This window comes from Pongo abelii, chromosome 17 (assembly GCF_028885655.2).
Source record: "Pongo abelii isolate AG06213 chromosome 17, NHGRI_mPonAbe1-v2.0_pri, whole genome shotgun sequence".
In the NCBI taxonomy this organism is placed as follows: Eukaryota; Metazoa; Chordata; class Mammalia; order Primates; family Hominidae; genus Pongo; species Pongo abelii.
Genome location: NC_072002.2, coordinates 61,877,248 through 61,899,390, shown reverse-complemented (window position 1 = coordinate 61,899,390; position 22,143 = coordinate 61,877,248). Strand labels below are relative to the sequence as shown.

General features: G+C 37.8%; 1 protein-coding gene across 4 annotated transcripts in view; it reads left to right on the top strand.

Moving 5' to 3' along the window:
• The window catches only part of HDHD2 (haloacid dehalogenase like hydrolase domain containing 2), a 43,039-nt gene that overhangs the window by 17,092 nt on the left and 3,804 nt on the right, over positions 1 to 22,143 (top strand). For all 4 annotated transcript variants that reach the window (XM_063716787.1, XM_054537595.2, NM_001134189.1 and 1 more), the window contains 3 exon segments: positions 2,996 to 3,080; positions 18,020 to 18,236; positions 20,334 to 20,397. In XM_063716787.1, coding sequence (XP_063572857.1) covers positions 2,996 to 3,080; positions 18,020 to 18,236; positions 20,334 to 20,397 — 366 coding nt within the window.

The window sequence follows — 22,143 nt, the reverse complement described above, 5'->3', positions numbered from 1 at the left end:
AAGGATGAGTTCATGTCCTTTATAGGGAAATGGATGAAGCTGGAGACCACCATTCTCAGCAAACTATCGCAAGGACAGAAAACCAAACACCGCATGTTCTCACTCATAGGTGGGAATTGAACAATGAGAACACTTGGACACAGGAAGGGGAACATCACACACTGGGGCCTGTTGTGGGGTGGGGGGAGTGGGGAGGGATAGCATTAGGAGATATACCTAATGTAAATGACGAGTTAATGGGTGCAGCACACCAACATGACACATGTATACATATGTAACAAACCTGCGCATTGAGTACATGTACCCTAGAACTTAAAGTATAATAATAGAAAAAAAAACCGAACACAGGTCAAAATTACTTTGAGTATTATAAGCTAATCCTCAATGCAGGAGCCACTATATTAACTTGATTAAATGAGATACACCAGGATCTCTTTGTTTAAAGTAGATGTTATTCTGGATAGTGTGAAGTTTTTACATTGAACATGAAATATTTTTCAATCAAGAAAAAGTGTTTCTCTTTGGAAAAGTCAACAGATTCTGAAAGAATATCATAGTTTTATGAAGCTTTGCCACATTGCTTCTTTTCAGAGAGGATGCTCAGAGTGCAATGGCACAATATAGAAAATGGAGTGTATAAGTTCAGCATGGCTATAGAGTTGGGCAGACCTCAAAACTAGTACTAATAGGAAATATGCCAATGTATCAATCAGAATTATTATTTGCAAGAAACAGAAACCAACTTTGCTGAATTAAACAGAAAATAAATTTATTAAAAGCATCTGAGTGCTGACAGGAATACAAAATGACACAAAGCCTATGGAGAGGAATTTGGCAGTAGCTAGCAAAATTACATATGAAGCAGCACTTGTAGGAATCTATCTCTAAAATATAGATACAAAAATACACAATGACATATGAACAAGGTTATTCATTACTACCTTATTTGTAATAACAAAAGATTGGAAACAACCCAAATATTCATCAGAAGGGACTGATTGAATAAACGGTGATATATTCACAAAATGGAATGCTTTGTAGCTGAAAATTAAATAATGATGAAAAGTTCTATCTCTTGATAAGGAATGCTCTGCATAGGATATATTAAATGAAAAAAGTAAGATGTAGAAATCTTTACACATTTTCTGTGTAGGAAAATGAGAAGAAAATGGATATACATATGTATTTGTCTTATATTTGTAAAAAGAAGCCAAAGAAGGATAAATGAAAAACTAATGAAAATGGTTACCTAAAGGGGAAGCAAGGGAAGAGGGGATGGATCAAGATAGGAGGCTTTTTAAAAAGTCCCCATTACATAATTTTGACTTTGGAACCATGTGAATATTGTATACAATGAAAAGACAATTAAGTGAAAAACAAGCCTCCAAATAGAAATGAACTTAGGTCTGTATGAGGTCGGTGGCATAACCACTCAGAGAAAAGAATTACTTCAAATGACTTTAAAGTACAGTATTTTGACCTGTTCATTCATAGTGGGATAAATTCTAAGGAGAAAAGAACTACAAAGAGATCTTAAACTGCATTCAGGAGTCTTACTGTTATTAGTAATACTGGTATTTTTTTTTTTTAATTAAAAGTATACATAGGAAAAAGCAAAGTAGTAACTATTAGATTTTAGTGTCAGTGAAAAGAGATGTAAATAATAAAAATCCAGTAAGTTAAATAAAAGCTGTGTATTACTACTTTTGAATAGAAAATATAGTTACCAACTCCTTTTTTCTCTTAAATAATACATATTATGTAATCTTCCACTGGAAAAGCCTAAAGTAATGACAACCCAGTGCTCAGACTTGGTATCTACTGTCAATTCCCACTGTAGTTCTTTGGAGAAATTACTGATTTCAGATCTGGACAGGCATGGTATGAGTTTGGAATAGCTTATTGTGTTAGCAAAGAAACTAATGGAGAATACTCATGGCTACTGGTAAGGAGGAAGTTGGAAAGCCTGGATATCTGCAGCCAATAAGAGAGGCAAATAGGAATTGGCATATGGATAATCCATGGAACCTTTAATCAGACTTTTAATAATGGTAATGGAGAGGCTGGGTATGGTGGCTCACATCTGTAATCCTAGCACTTCGGGAGGCTGAGGCGGGTGGATCACCTGAGGTCGGGAATTCGAGACCAGCCTGACCAACATGGAGAAACCCCGTCTCTACTAAAAATACAAAATTAGCCGGGTGTGGTTGGTACATGCCTGGAATCCCAGCTACTCTGGAGGCTGAGGCAGGAGAATTGCTTGAACCCGGGAGGCGGAGGTTGTGGTGAGCTGAGATCACACCATTACACTCCAGCCTGGGCAACAAGAGCAAAACTCCGTCTCAAAAATAAATAAAGTTGTAATGGAGAATGTACTTGTTTGATTGTCATGTCTGAAGTTCTAAGATGCCAAGGCCTTAAAACATACTTTAATTTTAAAATAATATTTCTGAAACTAAAAGTAGATAAGGCATTATGTAGAAAACTGTAGACTCTGCAGTGCATTTCATATTAATCATGAATGTGTTAACCTCAGTTGTGTCAATTAGAAAGTCTAATTTCCCTTGCCTCTTAGATTCTCAGTCCCTCATCAGTTGCTATCGATCTGATAGTTCATAGGGAACTCATGGCAGTTCTTGTTGATTATAATCATTAAAGCATTTTGAAGTAAGAAATTGTCATTTGTTTGAGGACATCAGGTTACAATTTTCAATTCAGATCTTCTGGTTACTTAGTACCCTTAAGACTGTGCACAAGGAATATGGAAAAATATTAGATTTTCTCTCTTTTTCCCTCCCAACCCCCATCTCCCTCTCCCTCTCCTTCTGTGTACTCTCTCTTATACTTCCAAAGTACACTGGGCAGGATAATCTGTTAAATTTTAGATTATAGATACAGCAAAAGTTTGCACTTGATTGACTAAAACTAGTTTGTTTTAAATGTGACATTGCTTTTAATTGCATTTTCAACAATCATTTTTTTTTTCCATTCGCAGGAATACAAACAACTGATCCTAATGCTGTGGTCATGGGATTGGCACCAGAACATTTTCATTATCAAATTCTGAATCAAGCATTCCGGTAAACCTAGCTATTTATTTTTCATCTGATCATAATAGTTCCCTTCTTCCTTTCCTTTTGTCATTGTCATGAATGGGTTTATGTGTTTTACTTTCTGGCCACCTAAATTTTACATTAGGACAGACATCTTCAAGATCAGCATCAAATAATATGTATTACTATCTTGACTTTTTTGTGTGTGTAATATGTTTTTTGTTTTTATTTTGTTTTTGAGATGGGGTCTCTGTCGCCGAGGCTGGAGTGCAGTGACATCATCATGGCTTACCACAGCCTCGATCTCCCCAGGCTCAGACTTAGGTGCTCCTCCCATCTCAGCTTTTGTATTTTTAGTAGAGACGGGGTTTCGCCATGTTACCCAGGGAGGTCTCCAACTTCTAGGCTCAAGCAATCTGCCCACCTCAGCCTCTCAAAAGTGCTGGGATTACAGTGTGCTAGCATGCCCGAGCAGCAGTTGTATCTTTTATTATTACTCCTATGATTCTCTATGGACTATGCTAATCTCCAAAGGAAAACAGTATCCAGGCTGATCCACCAAAAACAATAAATGTGATTCTACCTCTAGTGAGAATCCTGGTTATGGAAAAGAGTTGACAAATTTGACTACACTTTAAAATAAATTATTTGATGAATGGTAATGATACAGTGAACTGGAATAGTGGCAGTGGAGATGAAGAAAAACAGATTCAGATACCATACTTTTGAGTTTAGTCAGTGAAGTAGAAGAGTGAGTCAAGGATACATTGAGATTTCTAACCTGAGCAAATAAGATAGAGAACTCTTGGTTTGGGATTTAAGAGGTGATGAGTTTAGGTTTGGTCTCTGGGATATCCAAGCAGAGAGACATCAGTGGCTGTGGGTAGAAGTAGAACTAGTACATAAGATATTATAAATCTTCAGTTAATGTGTACATTTCACTTAAATGAACTATTTTGCTGCTACTTCTAAAAGGAAGGCTGCATACTTGTTCTTGTACTTCCCAAGATAAATTGGATCAGAATTTACCTGCAGATCTGCTGTAGAATGAGATTGTGACTTTTCCGTTGGATTTTGTAATTTTTCATGTCTTGCCTTTTATTTCTTGTCAAACCATTAAACAGTATAATTTACCTTTGGATGTATGTCAAGTATGTAGTTCAAAATGTTGCATATTGGACTAGCTTAGAAAATTTTTCTTTAATAGCCTGGTAAAGTTTTTGTATTTAACTGCAAGAATGCTATAAAAAAAAAACAAAACAGAATTTTCTTACCAGTGCAAGGATCTGTAAGAACCATTCTAACTTATACATTATGTAGAATTCATTTCTTCATGTATATACTACAGAAATAGAATGTTTATGGGAAACTAAAACTCACTACCCAGGTTCACACATTTGGGCACATTGTTTGCTGTTCATCTGGAAAATGGCTGTCCTCATGTAAAATCTATGTGGCCAGAAATAGCACTTTGAGAACAGCCACCTTTTACCCTGTGTGCACATTAATTTTAGATTCTTGGTTAATGGAAACCACAACTACTTAATGCACTTTTATTTGTGACTCTAGTCACTGTGATAGTCAAGCTCTTGTTTAAAAGGAGCAAACTCACTTTTTATAGTTGCCCAGTATCTATTTACTATAATTATTTCCTGGACATCCACTGTTATGTCAGATCACTTGGAGATGTACTTCAGTGTATATGGTGTTAAAATTACTTTTGCTTCCCCTGCCTTTTCAATTATCCTACTTTGGCTTTTGGTTGAGGAGGGAGAGACTATGCCATCTGCTCCTTAAATAAGTTCTACAACTATACCAATATCGGTTTTCATTTGAAACAGAATCTGCTATTATTTCTTTCTGAATTTACCCCTACTACTTTTCACTCATTTATTTAACCACAGAATTCAAGGAGAAGATATTGATTGATTTTAGCTGGCAATTTGGGAAGGACATATTTAATAGGAAATTGAGAGGTCTCTGTCTTAATGAATACTAGACTCAGGGTAATAAAAATGTATGTTGACATAATACTGACTTTGTAATTGCTCGGATGCTGTCTAATTAGTACACTTTCCTAACCATATTGATTTTTTATAAACACTACATTTTAAAACATTACAGTGCACTTATAGGTCAACTCTAATTTCACAAATGCACTTAACAGCTGGATAGAGAGTTAACAGAAGGATTTTAGGTCTTGCCCTTCTTTGCATATTGATGTTTCCACAGGGACTGCCTTCCAACCAATGACTGCAGCTGTTTGAATTGTGTGTGGCAAATACAGACATCTTAAATGAACCACCGATTAGTTAAATTACTGTTTAGGCTGATAATGACAATAAACATTGGATTTTAAAGCCCATTGCATGCCAGCTTCAGAGGCATATTACATCAAGGCAGATACATCAAACTTCACATTATGCTGCATCTTATTTACTGTGTTTTTAATGGATAGCACCCCACAAAAACGCATAGTACAGCCTTTCTACAAATGTCTTTTAAATGCCTGAATGGAATTGAGAATTGTGGTTTTTTTTTTTCTGTTTTTTTTTTTGAGACCAGGTCTCGCTCTGACGTCCAGGCTGGAGTGCAGTGGTGTGATCTCGGCTCATCTCGAAAAACAAAAAAACCCAGTTTGAGCATTTAAGTAATAGACCAATTATAATTGAACTCAATGATTACTATTAGGAGGAAGACAAACAAGTCACTTATAATCCAACCTGAACTTAGTATTAACAAGACTAAAAAATATCTAATCACAAAATTAATATATCCTCATCGTGGAAAAGTTTAAATGCTCAAGAAAGAATAAATTAAAAATTACCTGTAACGCTGCCACCTAAAGAGAACCACAGTTAACATTTTAGCACATAGCCAGTTTCTTTGTTTCTATACACATACATGTTTACACAAAATTTATAATGTGTATATACTATGTAGTAACATGCTTTTTAAAAACCTAATGTATTGTGCATGCTTTGTCATATTACTAAATATTATTCTAAAACCTATTTGATTCCTACAATATACTCTATTTTAAGAAGCACAATGAATTGCTTTGCCACAAGTTCCTATTACTGTTGGTATTCCAGGTTTTTTTTTTTTTTTTTGAGACGGAGTCTTGCTCTGTCACCCAGGCTGGAGTGCAGTGGTGCGATCTTGGCTCATTGCAAGCTCCGCCTCCCAGGTTCACGCCATTCTCCTGCCTCAGCCTCCCGGGTAGCTGGGACTACAGGCGCCCACCACCACGCCCGGCTAATTTTTTGTATTTTTAGTAGAGATGGGGTTTCACCGTGTTAGCCAGGATGGTCTCGATCTCCTGACCTCATGATCCGCCCGCCTCGGCCTCCCAAAGTGCTGGGATTACAGGCGTGAGCCACTGCTCGTGGCTGGTATTCCAGGTTTTTGAAATTCATTTTAAAACTCTCCTGAGAACATGTTTGTTGAGCAGTGTTTATGCTTTCTTTATGATTTTTTTTTTCAGAAGTATAATTGCCAGGCAAAGGAATTTTGGGGAAAAAACTACATGGAATTACTTAGCCTAGGAAACGTTTGAGGCCTTTTTTTCCTAAATTAAGCAACTGCTCTCCATCTCCTAGAGTAGCTTATTAAAATGTCATTATACCTGAAGAGAAATGGCATCACAACTTTCACGTTTAAATTTATAGATGAAGCCTTTTTAAGAATAATGTATTTGAAGTTTTGTTAATGACATTCTTCCCATAATTGCTGTAGAGTTTGAGAGTCCTCCAAAAGTCTTAGAGATGTGCAGAATTTTTTTTTAAATTTTTCAGGATGAGCTTCTTACCACTGTAAGAAGTCTTTGTTGACTGTTGGATTGCTTGCTTTCCCCCATCTCCTTCTTAAGGAAAAATTACAAGTTTAATTACTCCGGTATATTCAATCCTTAGTAAAGGGAAGAAAAGAAAGAATGAACAAGACAAACAGACAGTAATGGCCTCAGCACTGCATTTGTCCACTAACTCCTGAATATTTTCTAAGTACTTAGAGCCCTGAGCATGAGGAATCCCAGAACAGTGTAGCAGCAGGGCTCAAATTAGAAATATATCTATGGGCTTTTCCCATTTTTGAAAGGGTTGACTGCTATGCAGTGTTCTTAATTAAAGTCCAGACTCTAAAATGCTACTTTGGAGGTGAGAAATTGTTTAAGACTTCAGAACTTGAGATGTTTAAAGCATTTCATTAGTGTATGTAGGAGAAGTTTATATGCAGATCTGAAAATCATAGAATACAGAATTGAGTTGAATATCAGAATCACTGCTCTTATTTTGTAATTTGAGGATATATTTAGCAGGCAGCTCCTGCTACTCTAAATATGATTTGTTTACGTGAACAAACCATAAAATTATATTCTGTTGCTGATTTTTCTAAACTGAGGTAAACATGCACTGTAAGTTATACAGATTTTAAGTATACAACTCAATACAATTTTACACATAGATATACCTATGTAACCCCCATTTGGTGATCAAGATATAGAACATTTTCAGCATCCTCGGTGGCTCCCTTTCCCAGTCAGTACCACTCCTTCCCCAGAATAACCACTGCTCTGACTTCTATAATTATTGCCATTTCTTAATCTTCATATGAATGAAATCATAGAATTATAGCATTTTTTGGTCTGCTTTTGAGATTTATCCAAGTTTTTACGTGTACCAGTACTTTGGTTTCTATTTTGCTTCTTTATTGTTGTTGTTTTGTATAGTAGTAGTGTATTATATGAATATTCCGCAATTTATTTATTCATTCTGCTGTTAATGGACATGGGTTGCTTCCAGTTTGGGCTGTTATGAATAAAACTGCTGTGAACATTCTTGTATATGTCTTTTGGGGGACATGTGCATTCAGTTCTCTTGGGTACATATGTAGAAGTGAAATTGCTAGATAGTAGGATAGGTAATTGTTTAGTTTTAGTAAATATCGCCAAACAGTTTTCCAAAGTGATCGTACCAAGTCATACATTCTTGCTAGCTACAAATGAGAGTTCCAATGCTCTATATTCTCTATTTAATAGTAGCTGTTCTGTTTGGTGTATATGGTGGTATCTTTACTGAGTTCCTATTTGTTTTTTTTTGCTTTTTTGTTGTTATTGTTTTTCAAAGATAGGGTCTTGCTCTGTCACCCAGGCTAGAGTGCAGTGGCACTATCATAGCTCACTGTAGCCTCAAACTCCTGGACTCGAGGTCCTCCTGCCTTAGCCTCCCAAGTAGCTGGGACTACAGATGTGTGCCACCACACGTGGCTAATTTTTAATTTGTTTTTGTAGTGGGATTTTGCTGTGTTGCTGGCTATTCTCAAACTCCTGACCTCAAGTGATCATCGTGCCCCAGTCTCTCAAAGTGCTGGGATTACAGGTGTGAGCCATTGCATCCAGCCTCAGTTTCAATTTGTATTTCTCTGATGAGTAATGCTGTTGAAACCTTTTCATATACTTATTAGCCATTTAGATATCTTTTGTTGTGATGCACCCATTCAAATCTTTTACGTTTTCTGATTGGGATGTCTTTTTCTTACTGATTTGTCAAAGTTCTTTTTTTTTTTTTTTTTTTCGAGACAGAGTTTCACTCTTGTTGCCCAGGTTGGAGTGCAATGGCGTAATCTCGGCTCACTGCAACGTCTGCCTCCCGGGTTCAAGCAATTCTCCTGTCTCAGCCTCCCGAGTAGCTGGGATTACAGGCATGCACCACCATGCCCAGCTAATTTTGTATTTTTAGTAGAAACAGGGTTTCTCCGTGTTGGTCAGGCTGGTCTCGAACTCCCGACCTCAGGTGAGCCACCCGCCTCGGCCTCCCAAAGTGCTGGGATTACAGGCGTGAGCCACTGTGCCCGGCCTTAGAGTTCTTAATGTGTTATGTCTTACAAGATTTTGGTTGAATGTATGTATCACAGATATCCCTATCTTTGATTTGCCTTTTCACTCTCTTAATAGTATGAGAACATCAGGTTCTTAATTTTGATGTAGTTCAATTTATCAGTGTTTTCTTCTGTTTTGTTTAAGAAATCTTTGCCTACCCCAAGGTCATGAAGATATTTTCCTGTGTTTTCTTCTGTAAGCTTTATTGTTTTACTTTTAGCAATTAGGTGTAGAATCTATTTCGAATTAATTTTTGTGAATTGTGTGAAATAGAAGTTCATTTTTATCTGTGGATACTCAGTTGTTCCAGCAACACATATTGCAAAGACCCATTCTTCCCCCATTGAATTGCAATTGTGCTTTTGACGTAAATCAAGTGACTAGATTCTTTATCTATACTTTTGCCATTCATACTGTCTTGATTATTGTAGCTTCATAATAAACCTCAATATCTGGTAGTGTACATCCTCCAACTTTATTATTTAAGATTGTCTTGGCTATTCTACCTCCTTTGGATTTCCACACAGATTTTGAAATCAACTTGTTAACTTTCACAAACAAAGCCTGCTGGGAGTTTGATCCTTCATTAAATCTAAGGATTTGGACAGTATGTACATCTGTACAATAATATATCTTCCAGTCTATGAAAATAAAATGTATCTCTATTTATTTAGGTTTTTTTTTTTTTTTTTTTTTTTTTTTTACGTTTGCTCTCATCAGTGTTTTATAGTTTTTAGAATGTGGGTCTTAGACATTTTGTTAAATTAATCCTTGTGTTTCATGTTGTTTGATGCTATTGTAAATTGTATTTTTGTTTTTGTTTTTGTTTTTCTGAGACAGAGTTTCACCCTTGTTGCCCAGGCTGGAGTGCAATGGCATGCTCTCAGCTCACTGCAACCTCTGCCTCCCAGGTTCAAGCGATTCTTCTGCCTCAGCCTCCCAGTAGCTGGGAGTACAAGCATGCGCCACCATGCCTGGCTAATTCTTGTATTTTTAGTAGAGATGGGGTTTTGCCATGTTGGCCAGGCTGGTCTGAAACTCTTGACCTCAGGTAATCCACCCACCTCGGCCTCCCAAAGTGCTGGGATTACAGGTGTGAGCCACCATGCCCGGCCTTGTATTTTGCTAAATTTCATATTTATTTGCTTATTGCTAATACATAGAAAGCTAATTGGGTTTTTGTATGTTAATCTTCTGTGCAGCAGTCTTCTTCCATTTACTTGCTAATTCTAATAAATTTTTGTATTAATAGAATCTTTTGGATTGCATTTTCTATATAGACAATTGTAGACAATAATGACGATTTTAATTGTCTCCTTCCAGAGTTAAAATTCTTTTTATTTTTCTTGCTATGTTACACTGTCTGGGACTCCTAGTGCACTCCTAATAGACATGGTGATAGTAGAGAGCCTTATCTTACTTCTAAATTCAGGGGTAGAACTTTCAGTATTTTACCACTTTGAGTATTTCTTACTAGGTCAGTAAGTTATGTTTGTTTGTTTTTAATCCCAAAGACTTCAAAACTTTTTTTTTTTTTAATTCTGATTATAACTAGAAATAGCAGTGTTGAAATTGTCTTAGATCTTCTATTTTAATTTTTCATTTCATCTTTCACTTCAGATGTATAGTATTCTTAGATTTTTATTTTAGGTGGAACATTGAGTCTTTACAAACTCTCTACATTTTTTTCAGTAATTAATGAGAGAATTACTGTGTCAATGTGACATTGGAGGTATTTTGGGGGTTTCAGTTAATTAAATGTTAGTGGGATTTTCCTTTGGTATTTTTCATGATTCACTAGTTTTAATTTGAACTTTTGATAGTTTATGTCTGTTGAGTTGATTGGTATTACTTTTAAGTGTGTTGAATGTTAACACTTTGGCATTACTTTAGTTTAGCAGTTCTCAATCAGGGACAGTTTTGCCCCCTAAGGAATATTTTGGTAAGGTTTGGAGACATTTTTGGTTGTCATAACTGAGGGAGAGGGGTGGTACTGGCATATGATGGGTAGAGGCCAGGGATGTTGCTAAACATCCTATAATACATAGGTCAGCCCCCACAGCAGGCATTTTCTGGCCTAAAATAGTGTTGAAAAGCCCTGAACTAGTTTACTGCTTCATTTGAAACTGAAGCTCACAAATGTGAAATGACTTGCCATTATTTATTTTTAGTATAGTTACTATACTTCCTACATTTATGAATAAAAATAGTTGTCATAGGTCAGGACATTGAGGCGTGCAGAGGTTCATCCATGATTTAATTTATTGAATAAACATTTAGCAAAAGGTACCAGGCCTTCTTTTTTTTAAGTAGGAAATTCAGTGATGAGTACAACTGATGGGCATTATGGAGACTATTCTAGTGAGGAAGACAGACCAAACACAGTAGCATAAGGATTACCAATCATGCCAAGTGATACGAAGGAAAAAAGGGGTTGAAATAGTTACCAAATGTGAGGAGGGAGTCCACTTTATTTAAAGAGAGATTAAAAATGACTTCTTTGATTTGCTGACATTTAAGCTGGAACCTGACAAATGAGTGGAAGAAATCTATGTGAAAAGTATGGGGAACCATTTCAGGAGGAGGGGGCACCATCTGGGGGCTGAAGCAGGAAAGAGCTTGACATTTTTTGGGGAAATGAGAACAGAGTATTGTGGCAGGAGCTCAGTCAATAATGGGAAAGGTAACTTGAGAGTGGAGATGCGGGGTTGGGGATAGGGCAAGGCTTTCGAGACTGTGATAAGGACTTTGGATTTTATGCTGGTTGCCGTGAGAAGCTATTAAAGAATTTTGAGCAGGGGAGGGACATGATCACATCTATTTGCACTTTTCAAAACTCCCGCTATTGCTTATACAATGGATTGGAGTAATAGGTCAAGAGAAAAATGCAGGAAGACCAGTTGTAAGGCTGTTACAGTTCAGGTGAAAGAGTAAGACAGTTTTGAGATATTTTAATTTTTGTTCAAAATTGGAAATTACTGGGTTTCCTAGTGAATAGGGATGTGGAGGTGGTGGGAGAAATTGAGAAATCAAGGATGACTGATAGGGTTCTGGCTTGAGTAACTGGAGAAATTACTGAGATGGGAAAGATTGGGAAAGGAACACTTTTGGGGAGTGGGGTGAGAGGGACTTACCAGTTTGATGTTGGACATATGGTAGGTGTTTGACCAGTACTTAATCTGCAGTATAATTTCATTTCCACATGCTTCATCTTCAGGGGAAATGGTTATTTAGAAAGACAGCGTACAGTGTTCAGGCATACCTCCTTTTATTGCACTTTGCATTATCGCGCTTCACAGACACTGCATTTTTTTTTTTTAACAAACTGATTTTGCGGTAACCCTACATTGAGCAAGTCATCGGCACCATATTTCCAACAGCATGTGCTCACTTTGTGTCTCTGTGTCACATTTTGCTAATTCTTGACAATATTTCAAACTTTTCATTATTATTATGTGTTGTGGTGATCAGTGATCTTTGGTGTTACTGTTGTTGTTTTGGGCAGCCACAAACCATGCCCATGTAAGATGGCAAATTTAATGTTGTGTGTGTTCTGACCGCTTCACCAGCCAGCTGTTCTATCTCTCTCCTCTCCTCTGGCCTCCCTATTCCCTGAGACACAATGATACTGAGATTAGGCCAATTGATAACCCTACAGTGGCCCCTGAGTGTTTAAGTGAAAGGAAGAATCATACATCTCTTACTTAAAATCAAAAGCTAGAAATGAGTAAGGTTAGTAAGGCATGTCGAAAGCTGAGATAGTCTGAAAGCTAGGCCTCTTGTGCCAAATAGCCAAGTTTTGAATGCAAAGGAAAGTTCTTGAAGGAAATTAAAAGTGCTACTCCAGTGAGCACACAAATGATAAGAAAGCAAAACAGCCTTATCACTAATACGGAGAAAGTTGTGTGGTCTGGATAGAAGCTCAAACCAGCCACAAAATTCCCTTAAGACAAAGCCCTAACTCTCTTCAGTTCTGTGAAGACTAAGAGAGGTGAGGAAGCTACAGAAGAAAAGTTTGAAGCTAGCAGAGGATGGTTCATGAAGTTTAAGGAAAGAAGCTGTCTCCATAAACTTGCATTAAAGTGCAAGATGAAGCAGCAAGTGCTGATGTAGAAGCTACAGCATGTTATCCAGAGATCTAGCTAAGATCATTGATGAAGGCGTCTGCACTAAACAACGGATTTTCAATGTAGATGAAACAGTCTTAAGTTGGAAAAAGATGCCACCTAGGACTTTCATAGCTAGAGAGCAGAAGTCAGTGCCTGGCTTCAAAGCTTCAAAGGACAGGCAGTCTCTCTTGTTAGGGGCTAATGCAGCTGGTGACTTTAAGTTAAAACCTGTGCTCTATAAATGGAATAACAAAGCCTGAATGGTGGCACATCTGTTTGCAGCATGGTTTATTAAATGTTCCAAGACCACTATTGAGACTTACTGATCAGAAAAATAGATTCCCATCAGAATATTACTGCTCATGGACAAAGCAACTGGTCACCCAAGAGCTCCGTTGGAGATGTACCGGGAAATCAATGTTGTTCTCATGCCTGTTAACACAACACCCATTCTGCCACCCACGGATCAGGGAGTTGTTTTGACTTTCAAGTCTTACTATTTAAAAAATATATTTTGTAAGCCATAGCTGCCATAGACAATGATTTCCTCTGATGGATCTAGGCAAAGAAAATTGAAAACTTTCTGGAAAGGATTCAGCATTCTAGATGCCATTGAGAACATTTGTGATTCATGAAAGGTCAAAATGTCAACATCAACAGGAGTTTGGAAGAAGTTGATTTTAACCCTCATGGATGACTTTGAGGGGTTCCAGACTTCAGTGAAGGAAGTAACTGCAGATGTGGTGGAAATAGCAAAACAACTAGAATTAGAAGTAATGCCTGAAGATGTGACTGAGTTGCTGCGATCTTATGATAAAACTTGAATGGATGAGAAGTTGCTTCTTTTGGATGAACAAAGAAAGTGGTTTCTTGAGTTGGAATCCACTCCTGGTGAAGATGCTTCGAACATTGTTGAAATAACAACAGAAGATTTATAATATTACATAAACTTAACTGATAAAGCAGCAGAAGGGCTTGAGAGGATTGATTCACAATTTTGAAAGAGTTTCTGTTGTGAATACTGTGAAACAGCATCACATACTACAGAGAATTCTTTCATGAAAGGAAGATTAAATTGATGCAGCAAGCTTCATTGTTGTCTTGTTTTGAGGCATTGCCACAGTGACTCAACCTTCAGTGACTACCATCCTGATCCATCAGCAGCCATCAACATCGAGGCAAGACCTTCTGCCCGCAAAAAGATTATGACTCCCTGAAGGCTCAGATGATTGTTAGCATTTTCAGCAATAAAGTATTTTTAAATTAACATACGTACATTTTTTTAGACACAATGCTGTTGCACACTTAATAGACTATGGAAAACCAAAATTTATGTGACTCGCTTTATTGCGATACTTGCTGTATTGCAGTGGTCTGCAGCTGAATCCAAAATATCTCATAGACATCCCTGTATTTGGAAGAATCCCAGATTGGTTTTCAGGTTCCAGGTTCCAGCACTGGTTCTAGCTCTCCTTGATTGGTGCCAGCATCTCAGATGATCTCATCTGTAAAACAGGGCATGTTGGACTTAATGTTCCTTTGGGTCTCTTTCAGTAATATTCTGTGGCTCTAAATTTATTTTAAATTCCAGGGCACAAGTACAGGATGTGCAGAGTTGTTACATAGGTAAACATGTGCCATGAAGATTTGCTGCACCTATCAACCCATCACCTAGGTATTAAGCCCAGTAGGCATTAGCTATTTTTCCTGATGGTCTCCCTCCCCTGCAGTCCCAACAGGCTGGAGTCTGTGTTGTTCCCCTCCCTGTGTCCATGTCTTCTCATTGCTCAGCTCCCACTTATAAGTGAGAACATGTAGTGTTTGGTTTGCTGAGGATAATGGCTTCTGGCTCCATCCATGTCCCTGCAAAGGGCATGACCTAATTCCTTTTTATTCCCGCATAGTATTCCATGGTGTATGTGTACCACATTTTCTTTCTCCAGTCTATCACTGATGGGCATTTGGGTTGATTTTATGTCTTTTCTTTTGTGACTAGTGCTGCAGTGAACATATGCATGCATGTATCTTTATAATAGAATGATCTATATTCCTTTGGGTATATACCCAGTAATGGGATTACTGGGTCAAATGGTATTTCTGGTTCTAGGGCTTTGAGGAATTGTGTGGCTCTAAATTTAAATCACTCCTTCAGCTTTCTCTTGCTGCTCTGCTGAGATTTTTATATGATAGCCCTGCTCCCTGGGCTAGGATTTTTTATACTTTATTTATTCACCTACATGGAATTTATAGCCAGAAATTTTTGAATTAGGCCTTCTTTGTGCCTTTAAAATATAATTATAATTATATATGTAATTATTATAATTATAAGAAATAATTATGTGACTTGCTTTATTGCAGAAGCAAAAACCCAGAACCCAAAAACCAATCTAGTATTCTTCCAAATACAGGCATGGCTATGAGATATTTTGGATTTGGTTGCAGACCACTGCAATAAAATGAGTATCACAGTAAAGCAAGTTGCATAATTATTTCTTATAATAATTACATATATATTATTTTTAGAGATGGAGTCTCTCTGGCTGGTCTGGAATCCTGGCCTCAAGTGAGCCTCCCATCTTGGTCTCCCAAAGTGCTGGGATTACAGGCATGAGCCACCGTGCCTGGCCTCCAATAGGCTTATAGTTAGACAGAAAATTTTCAGATTTTCTGCTGACATATTATCTCTGTATTAAAAACAACTATCTTTTTACATTTTGTGCTGCTATAATAATACCTGAGACTAGGTAATTTATAAAGAGCAGAGTTATTTCTTATAGTTGTGGAGGCTAGGAAGTTCAAAGTTGAAGGGCCTGCACTGGGTGAAGGCCTTTTTGCTGCATCATCCTGTGGTAGAAGGCAGAAGGTCAAGACAGCACGCACACAAGAGAGGGAAGGGGGCCAAACTCATCCTTTTGATCAGGAACCCACTCCTGCAATAACTAACCTACTTCTTCAATAACGGTGGAGCTCTCATGACCTAGTCACCGCGTAAAAGCCCCCGTCTCAACACTGTTGGATTGGGAATTAATTTCCCAACAGATAAATTTTGGGGGGACAAGCCATAGTCACAGCCAACCTTTTGTTGCCCTGTCTAGTAAGTATAAAAATACTCCAAGTATTGGGATGGCTCTGATATTTTTAAAAATGTTTAACTATAAAAGATCTTTTAATGTGTGTCCTAGAAAACAGTTACTTTTCAGTCCATCCTCAATATGCCTTGGCTCTTCAAAGATTCGGTAAAGCTTATGCTATGCAGAGAAGAACAGTAGAAGGAAGAACTGCTTCCCTGAGAGATGTATAATACTTCTCCAGCCTAGTGTAGAACCAGTTCCCATTTAGAGAAGTGTAGAGGAACCCGCAGTTTCAGCTCTTCCAGGGAAGGCACTAAAGTACTGCCTGGGAATTAAGTACACTCATCAATCAAGCTGATAAGTCTTATCCCCAGTTAATATATGATAAAATATTAACAAAGCTAAATCAAATGAGTTTTCAGTTTAGCTATGTAAGTGGAAAGCAATTTTGAGGTCTGTTGCATAAAGAATTCTAGTTCCGTGGTAGAGTAGCAAATAAGTGGGCTTGGGGGTGGAGTGACAGGAGAGGAGATACATAAGTCACCCGTTAGTACCTCATTGCTGTCAGCTGTAGGTCTTTAAAGCCAACAGAATGGCTTTGCCAGGTTCCCTAATAGTTGTATTTCAAGAGCAGCTTTAAGAAATAAATTTGTATTAATATTAGTGAATAAATTTGAAGGATCTGTCCAGTGCTGTGAGCAATTTGTAGTAACTAACAGTAAGGCCCTGTAATAGTATTGGTTTTTACTTAATAAAATATTTAATCATAAATGTCTGAATTCTACATCTCTCACAGGAAGGCATTTCCATGCCCACTGACAAAAATAATTTAGCAGTTTCATAGTTGAGCGCTTAATTACTCATAATTGTGAAGGGTAAGATATGATGAATTCTTCCTTGACGGACATACTAAATATTTTAACTAAGTAGATGACTTAAAGTAAATTAAGCTAGTGAGATCATTTATTACATTGGTTAAAAGCAGTTTAAGAAATATATCATGTCCCGCATGCTATTAGATGATAATATATGCATGACTACTTCTGCCATGTGACTAAAGGCTGTATTATTGTGATGGATGGCAGTTGTTTTAGGTTGGGTGTTGGAAAACGAGGATTAAATTTCTGGGGACTTTTTGACTTGTTGTTTTGCCTGAGTCACTAATGAGGATTCTTAGCTATAGGTAGAATTTGCTTGTCAAAATAATGGGAAAACTCTTTATGTCCTTTTGTCTGATGTGAGAGTATTCTTCATCCTGTATCAGGACAAAGGAAGGGACCTGATGGGGAAGGGTCTCCCGTAAATCTTTTTCTTCAGGAAAGATGGCCTGATTTGCAAAATAATGTTGAAAGCAGTCAAAAGGTAAAAGAGGTAAAAGTGCAAGCAGAAACTCTTTTGTAAAACACTTTATTAAAAATTTCTGAATTAAAAAGAAACTTACATTTTGGAGTAGAGGAAACAGGAGTTCAGATATTTTAGCAGTTAACTTAATGTCACTGCAACAACAATTGTGTAGTATTGTAAAGGCTCAGGAGCCTCCTGCTTACCATTGGGGAAGGTTGAAACAACTTGTCTCATTAAGTTAAGCTTCTTCCCTGGAGTGTCCTATTTAGCTTCAGTTCTCTTAATTCTCTTTCCCTGGTGATTTGGGTAGTGTCTGAAACCACTAAAGGTAAAAGGTTGAAGCAATCACAAATTTAATAATCTATCACCTTTCTTTAGTGTATCTGAGTGTAATTCCCAGCAGTTCTTTGTGAATTCATTAGAAGATAGCAAGTCATTAAAAGTTAATAAGAAACTATTTGTTTCTGTGGGTGTGAATAAAGCCACTTTGTAAGTCTGACATTCGTTCCCAGTCATAAAAGCCTTGCTTTTAGCCAATTTCTTTTTTTTCATTGTTCTCTCTAGGTTACTCCTGGATGGAGCACCTCTGATAGCAATCCACAAAGCCAGGTATTACAAGAGGAAAGATGGCTTAGCCCTGGGGCCTGGACCTTTTGTGACTGCTTTAGAGTATGCCACAGATACCAAAGCCACAGTCGTGGGGAAACCAGAGAAGACGTTCTTTTTGGAAGCATTGCGGGGCACTGGCTGTGAACCTGAGGAGGCCGTCATGATAGGAGATGTAAGTAGAAGAACCCAGGAGGTGCTCCCGGCTCACCTGTCATGCTGGGAGAGCCAGCTTAGAAACACTGCTTTAGGAAAGGGGACATTCTGTTACTGACAATGTAGATAGTATATAAATGGCTACCTATAAAATGCGGTTTCCTGTCGATGTTTAGTGGTATTCTTCTAAAGAACTGAAATTTTTATTGTTTCTGACATTTCTCCATAGTGTAATAGGAGATTTGTGTGTTATGATACATATATAGGTAGTTAACTCCTATTATATATATATATATATTTATATATTATATATATAGTTCAAAAGCCATTTATATTGCAAGTCAATTGAATGCTTTAAATGTCTTTTTGAGGAACACTGCTACAGAAATAAGAACCTATACCAAAGAATTCTACCACTATTGTTTTTTTTCTTAGCGTATGCTTTATGGAAGAACTCTATCTGTGTGCCACAAATAGCTAAAGATATTGATCACCTTAGCCCTTTGAGTGGCAGGGCTGAGCCTGGGATGATTGGAGGCCCTGGCTGGTCACCTGTGGCCATGAGCATCTTGTCAGTTTACCCCAGTGTACTAGGCAAATGTTATTTCCCATGTGTGTCTCAATGGGAAAACAGCTGGAAAGCACACTGCCACATGGTAAGTTGGTGGCCAGGATTATATTTCAATTTTTAAATAATAACATGTCAAGCTGGGAGGGATCGTCACAAATGTCTGGTCCAAAACTCTTCATTTTATAGACTGGGAAACTGAAGCCCGAAGAGGTGAATCGCCAAGCCTGAATTCCCATAGCTAATTAGTAGCACAGCTGGAAGTAGAGCTTGAGCTCAGGACTCCCTCCCTAGCTGTTTTAACTTCTGATGGTGGAAATGTGTATCACAGTCCTCCTGATTTTATCTTCTGTATCTATAATCATTCACCTAAAATTGAATAGGATAATCACTGAGCTCAGTAGTATTTTGAGAAACCATCTTTTGAGTCACACCTGTTCCTCTTGGCAAGCCTTTAGCTGCCTTTCCTAGACAAATGTGTCTAAAGAAGTGGTTATCTGAGCTGGAGGCTTCAGAATTCTTTATCCCAGGAGTTGCTGCCCCTGGGACAGGATGAGAGGTGGGAAGAGATGCAACAGCTGTGCTGCATGGAGGGTTGTTGGTTATCCAGGAAAGTGGCGGTTCTCCCCACCCCCACCCCATCTCCTTGTCCACATTCACTTTTTCCCACCTCCCTATCTCCTCTCCCCTATCTCTGCTCTTCAACAGGGCAAGTTTAGCTGTAACAGAAATGGTTTGAAGTTGGACCTTCAATGAGGATTTTGACATTCTGAAACTCATTTTCAAGGGCTGTTGTTGAACAATATTAATGGTTTTTAAGGAAAAAAAAAAACTTTCTTCAGGCATGGTCTGAATCAATCCTGCTTATAGACATGAGGTGGCAAGATTAATTTTTTTTATTTTTCTTTCAGTCCTTGGAATTTTAATTACCTTGCATTCATCATCATTGAAGTTAACCAAGTATATTTATCCTTGTCTTGAATAATAATTAGAAAGAGGAGCTTCTTTTTCAGACTGATCTGTTATTCCCAAGTGTGAAGTGAACATCAGACAGTCAGAGTCTGTTTAAGTATCTGGATTTAACTTGATTCTACCTGTTAGGACAATGGGATGGAAAGTAAGGATAACATACTACGTGGTCCACAGAAAGGCTATCTTCTGAATCTAGCTCATTCCCTGTCTGCAGCTGTATTATTTACTGCCAAATGTATAGAATGCATTTTTCCATGATCTGTTTAATGGGGAGATAAATAGATGTAGGTGTGGCAAAGCATAGAGAATTGTAATTGTAACTCTGCTCTCTGTGTTTGGTTACCAGGATTACTACTCTATTGTATACCTTCCACCTCTGAGATACTTCCCTTTCCCAACTTGGAATGCTTCCTCAGAGTATTACATGTGGATTCACCTTTTACATCTTCTCTTTTCTATTTCAATAAAAAACATGGCTTTACAGTTGGACACCCTGGCCTAATAAATCAGTTGGTAAGGTTTGTTGGCTAGCTTACTGAAGACACTGGACTAAATGCTTTCTTTATGCTTTTCTAGGATTGCAGGGATGATGTTGGTGGGGCTCAAGATGTCGGCATGCTGGGCATCTTAGTAAAGACTGGTATGTATCTTCTGTATAAAGCATTTTCTAAAACAGAATAGTAGAATGCACAGTTGCTTAAAGAACAATCTTTGCAGAAATGGCAGAGCCCTGGGCGCTTTTATTCTCTTTCTGTTACAAAGCAAAAATAAAACGGCTTAGGATTATAGGAAACAACTGGGAAGGGCCCATGCTGTACAAAGCTAGGAAGATCAGAGCTCAGAGGTATTTTAATACTTTCCCAGAGGTAACCATTCCTGGTTGACAGCATTTATATTATTTCCTGGATGTACAGTTCACCACAGAGGGATGAAGCAAAGGACCGTGGATGGTGGTGCTCTGTGAAAATACCTTTTATTTTTGTGCTGGCTATATGACTGTGATACTGATTTCTTTAGGAAACTGGCCAGATAAGTGATCTGATTCTTGTGTTAATGTTTGAACTTTTACAAAAATATTTGAAAAACTCTTTTTTCTCTTTACTTACCGTTTGTGGCGAGCAAAAGGTTAAGAAGTATTTCCTGCACAATTAGGTTTACTCTATATGGTATCTCAAATAAATTTAGGAAAAACGAAAGACTTTAGTGGGGAGGATTCGCTAATACAGTATTATGACCACCGTAGACTGGTTAAGTGCCTTGGTTCCTGGTCTCAGCTCTGCACTAACTAGCTGTGTGAGACTTGGGTCAAGGCTCTTCCCCTTTTCAGGCCCTGTAAGAATGATGGGATTGGACTGGTCCCATCTCGCCCTCATAGTTTATGATCCTGTATAGAGTGGGACTGATAAAGTCCTTTCGAGGTAAAGAAAGAACAGGCATAAGATCTGTTAGTGGGGCCGAATATTATTGCATTGGGAACTTAATGAGCTGTTACCGTTAAAATGAAAAGCCCTTCTTCCCCTGCATGCTGCCCCCAAATGGCACCTGCTGCATTTGGAATTAACAGCACTTGACAGCCAGAAATCTTGTCCAAGAATCATCATCAGACTCTTATAAATCAAATAGCAGATAAGTGGTTCCATAGATGTCTCTGTGAGCTCATTTGCCTGGTTTCATATCATAGTAGTAAAACTATTTAATAGGCTGTTTACAGAAGGGAATATTTAAACATAAAGTCAAAGAAGAGTTACAACTGGGGAATTTTTTAGACAAAGTGACTATGATGTTTGTTCAAGGAAATGTGGTTGCTTGAAATCTGTTTTGAATTTCAAATAGAAACAAGAAATGTAGATGGAGCTACAATTGAATAGGAAGTATGTGGCAAAGGTCTGTACAAAGAGTGAAAACACTGTCTGCTTGTGCCTGGGGCCTGAAGTGAACCATTGGAGCCTTGCAGATAGTAACACCAGTCACTCTAGAATTAACACAGTGGATTTTTTCGAATGTCTCAGTCAAAATGATCACCTTTCCAGGAACATAATAGCCCTGTGATGTAAGCAGAAAAGAGGAAGAATGAAATGAAGTCTGGAAAAGTAGCCACACTCGTCAGCCTCCATATATCTTTGTTTTCAGATTCCTGTCTTTTGCTGTTTTATTTTCTCATTATTGAAGAAATCCTTAGATAACTATTTTTGCTCTTGTGTATTTTTCCCATGAGTGTTTCTTTTTTTTTTTTAGCTCATGTAATTAAGGACTTACACTGAGCTTCAAAATGGTACCTCTGCCAGTGTCTTGATGGGCCCAGCTCCCCTGGCTGGTCTCCACTGGCTCTGTCGTCTATTCTGACTGGCATTTTGTTGTGACCAGCCTTTCACAGGCATCAGTTTAG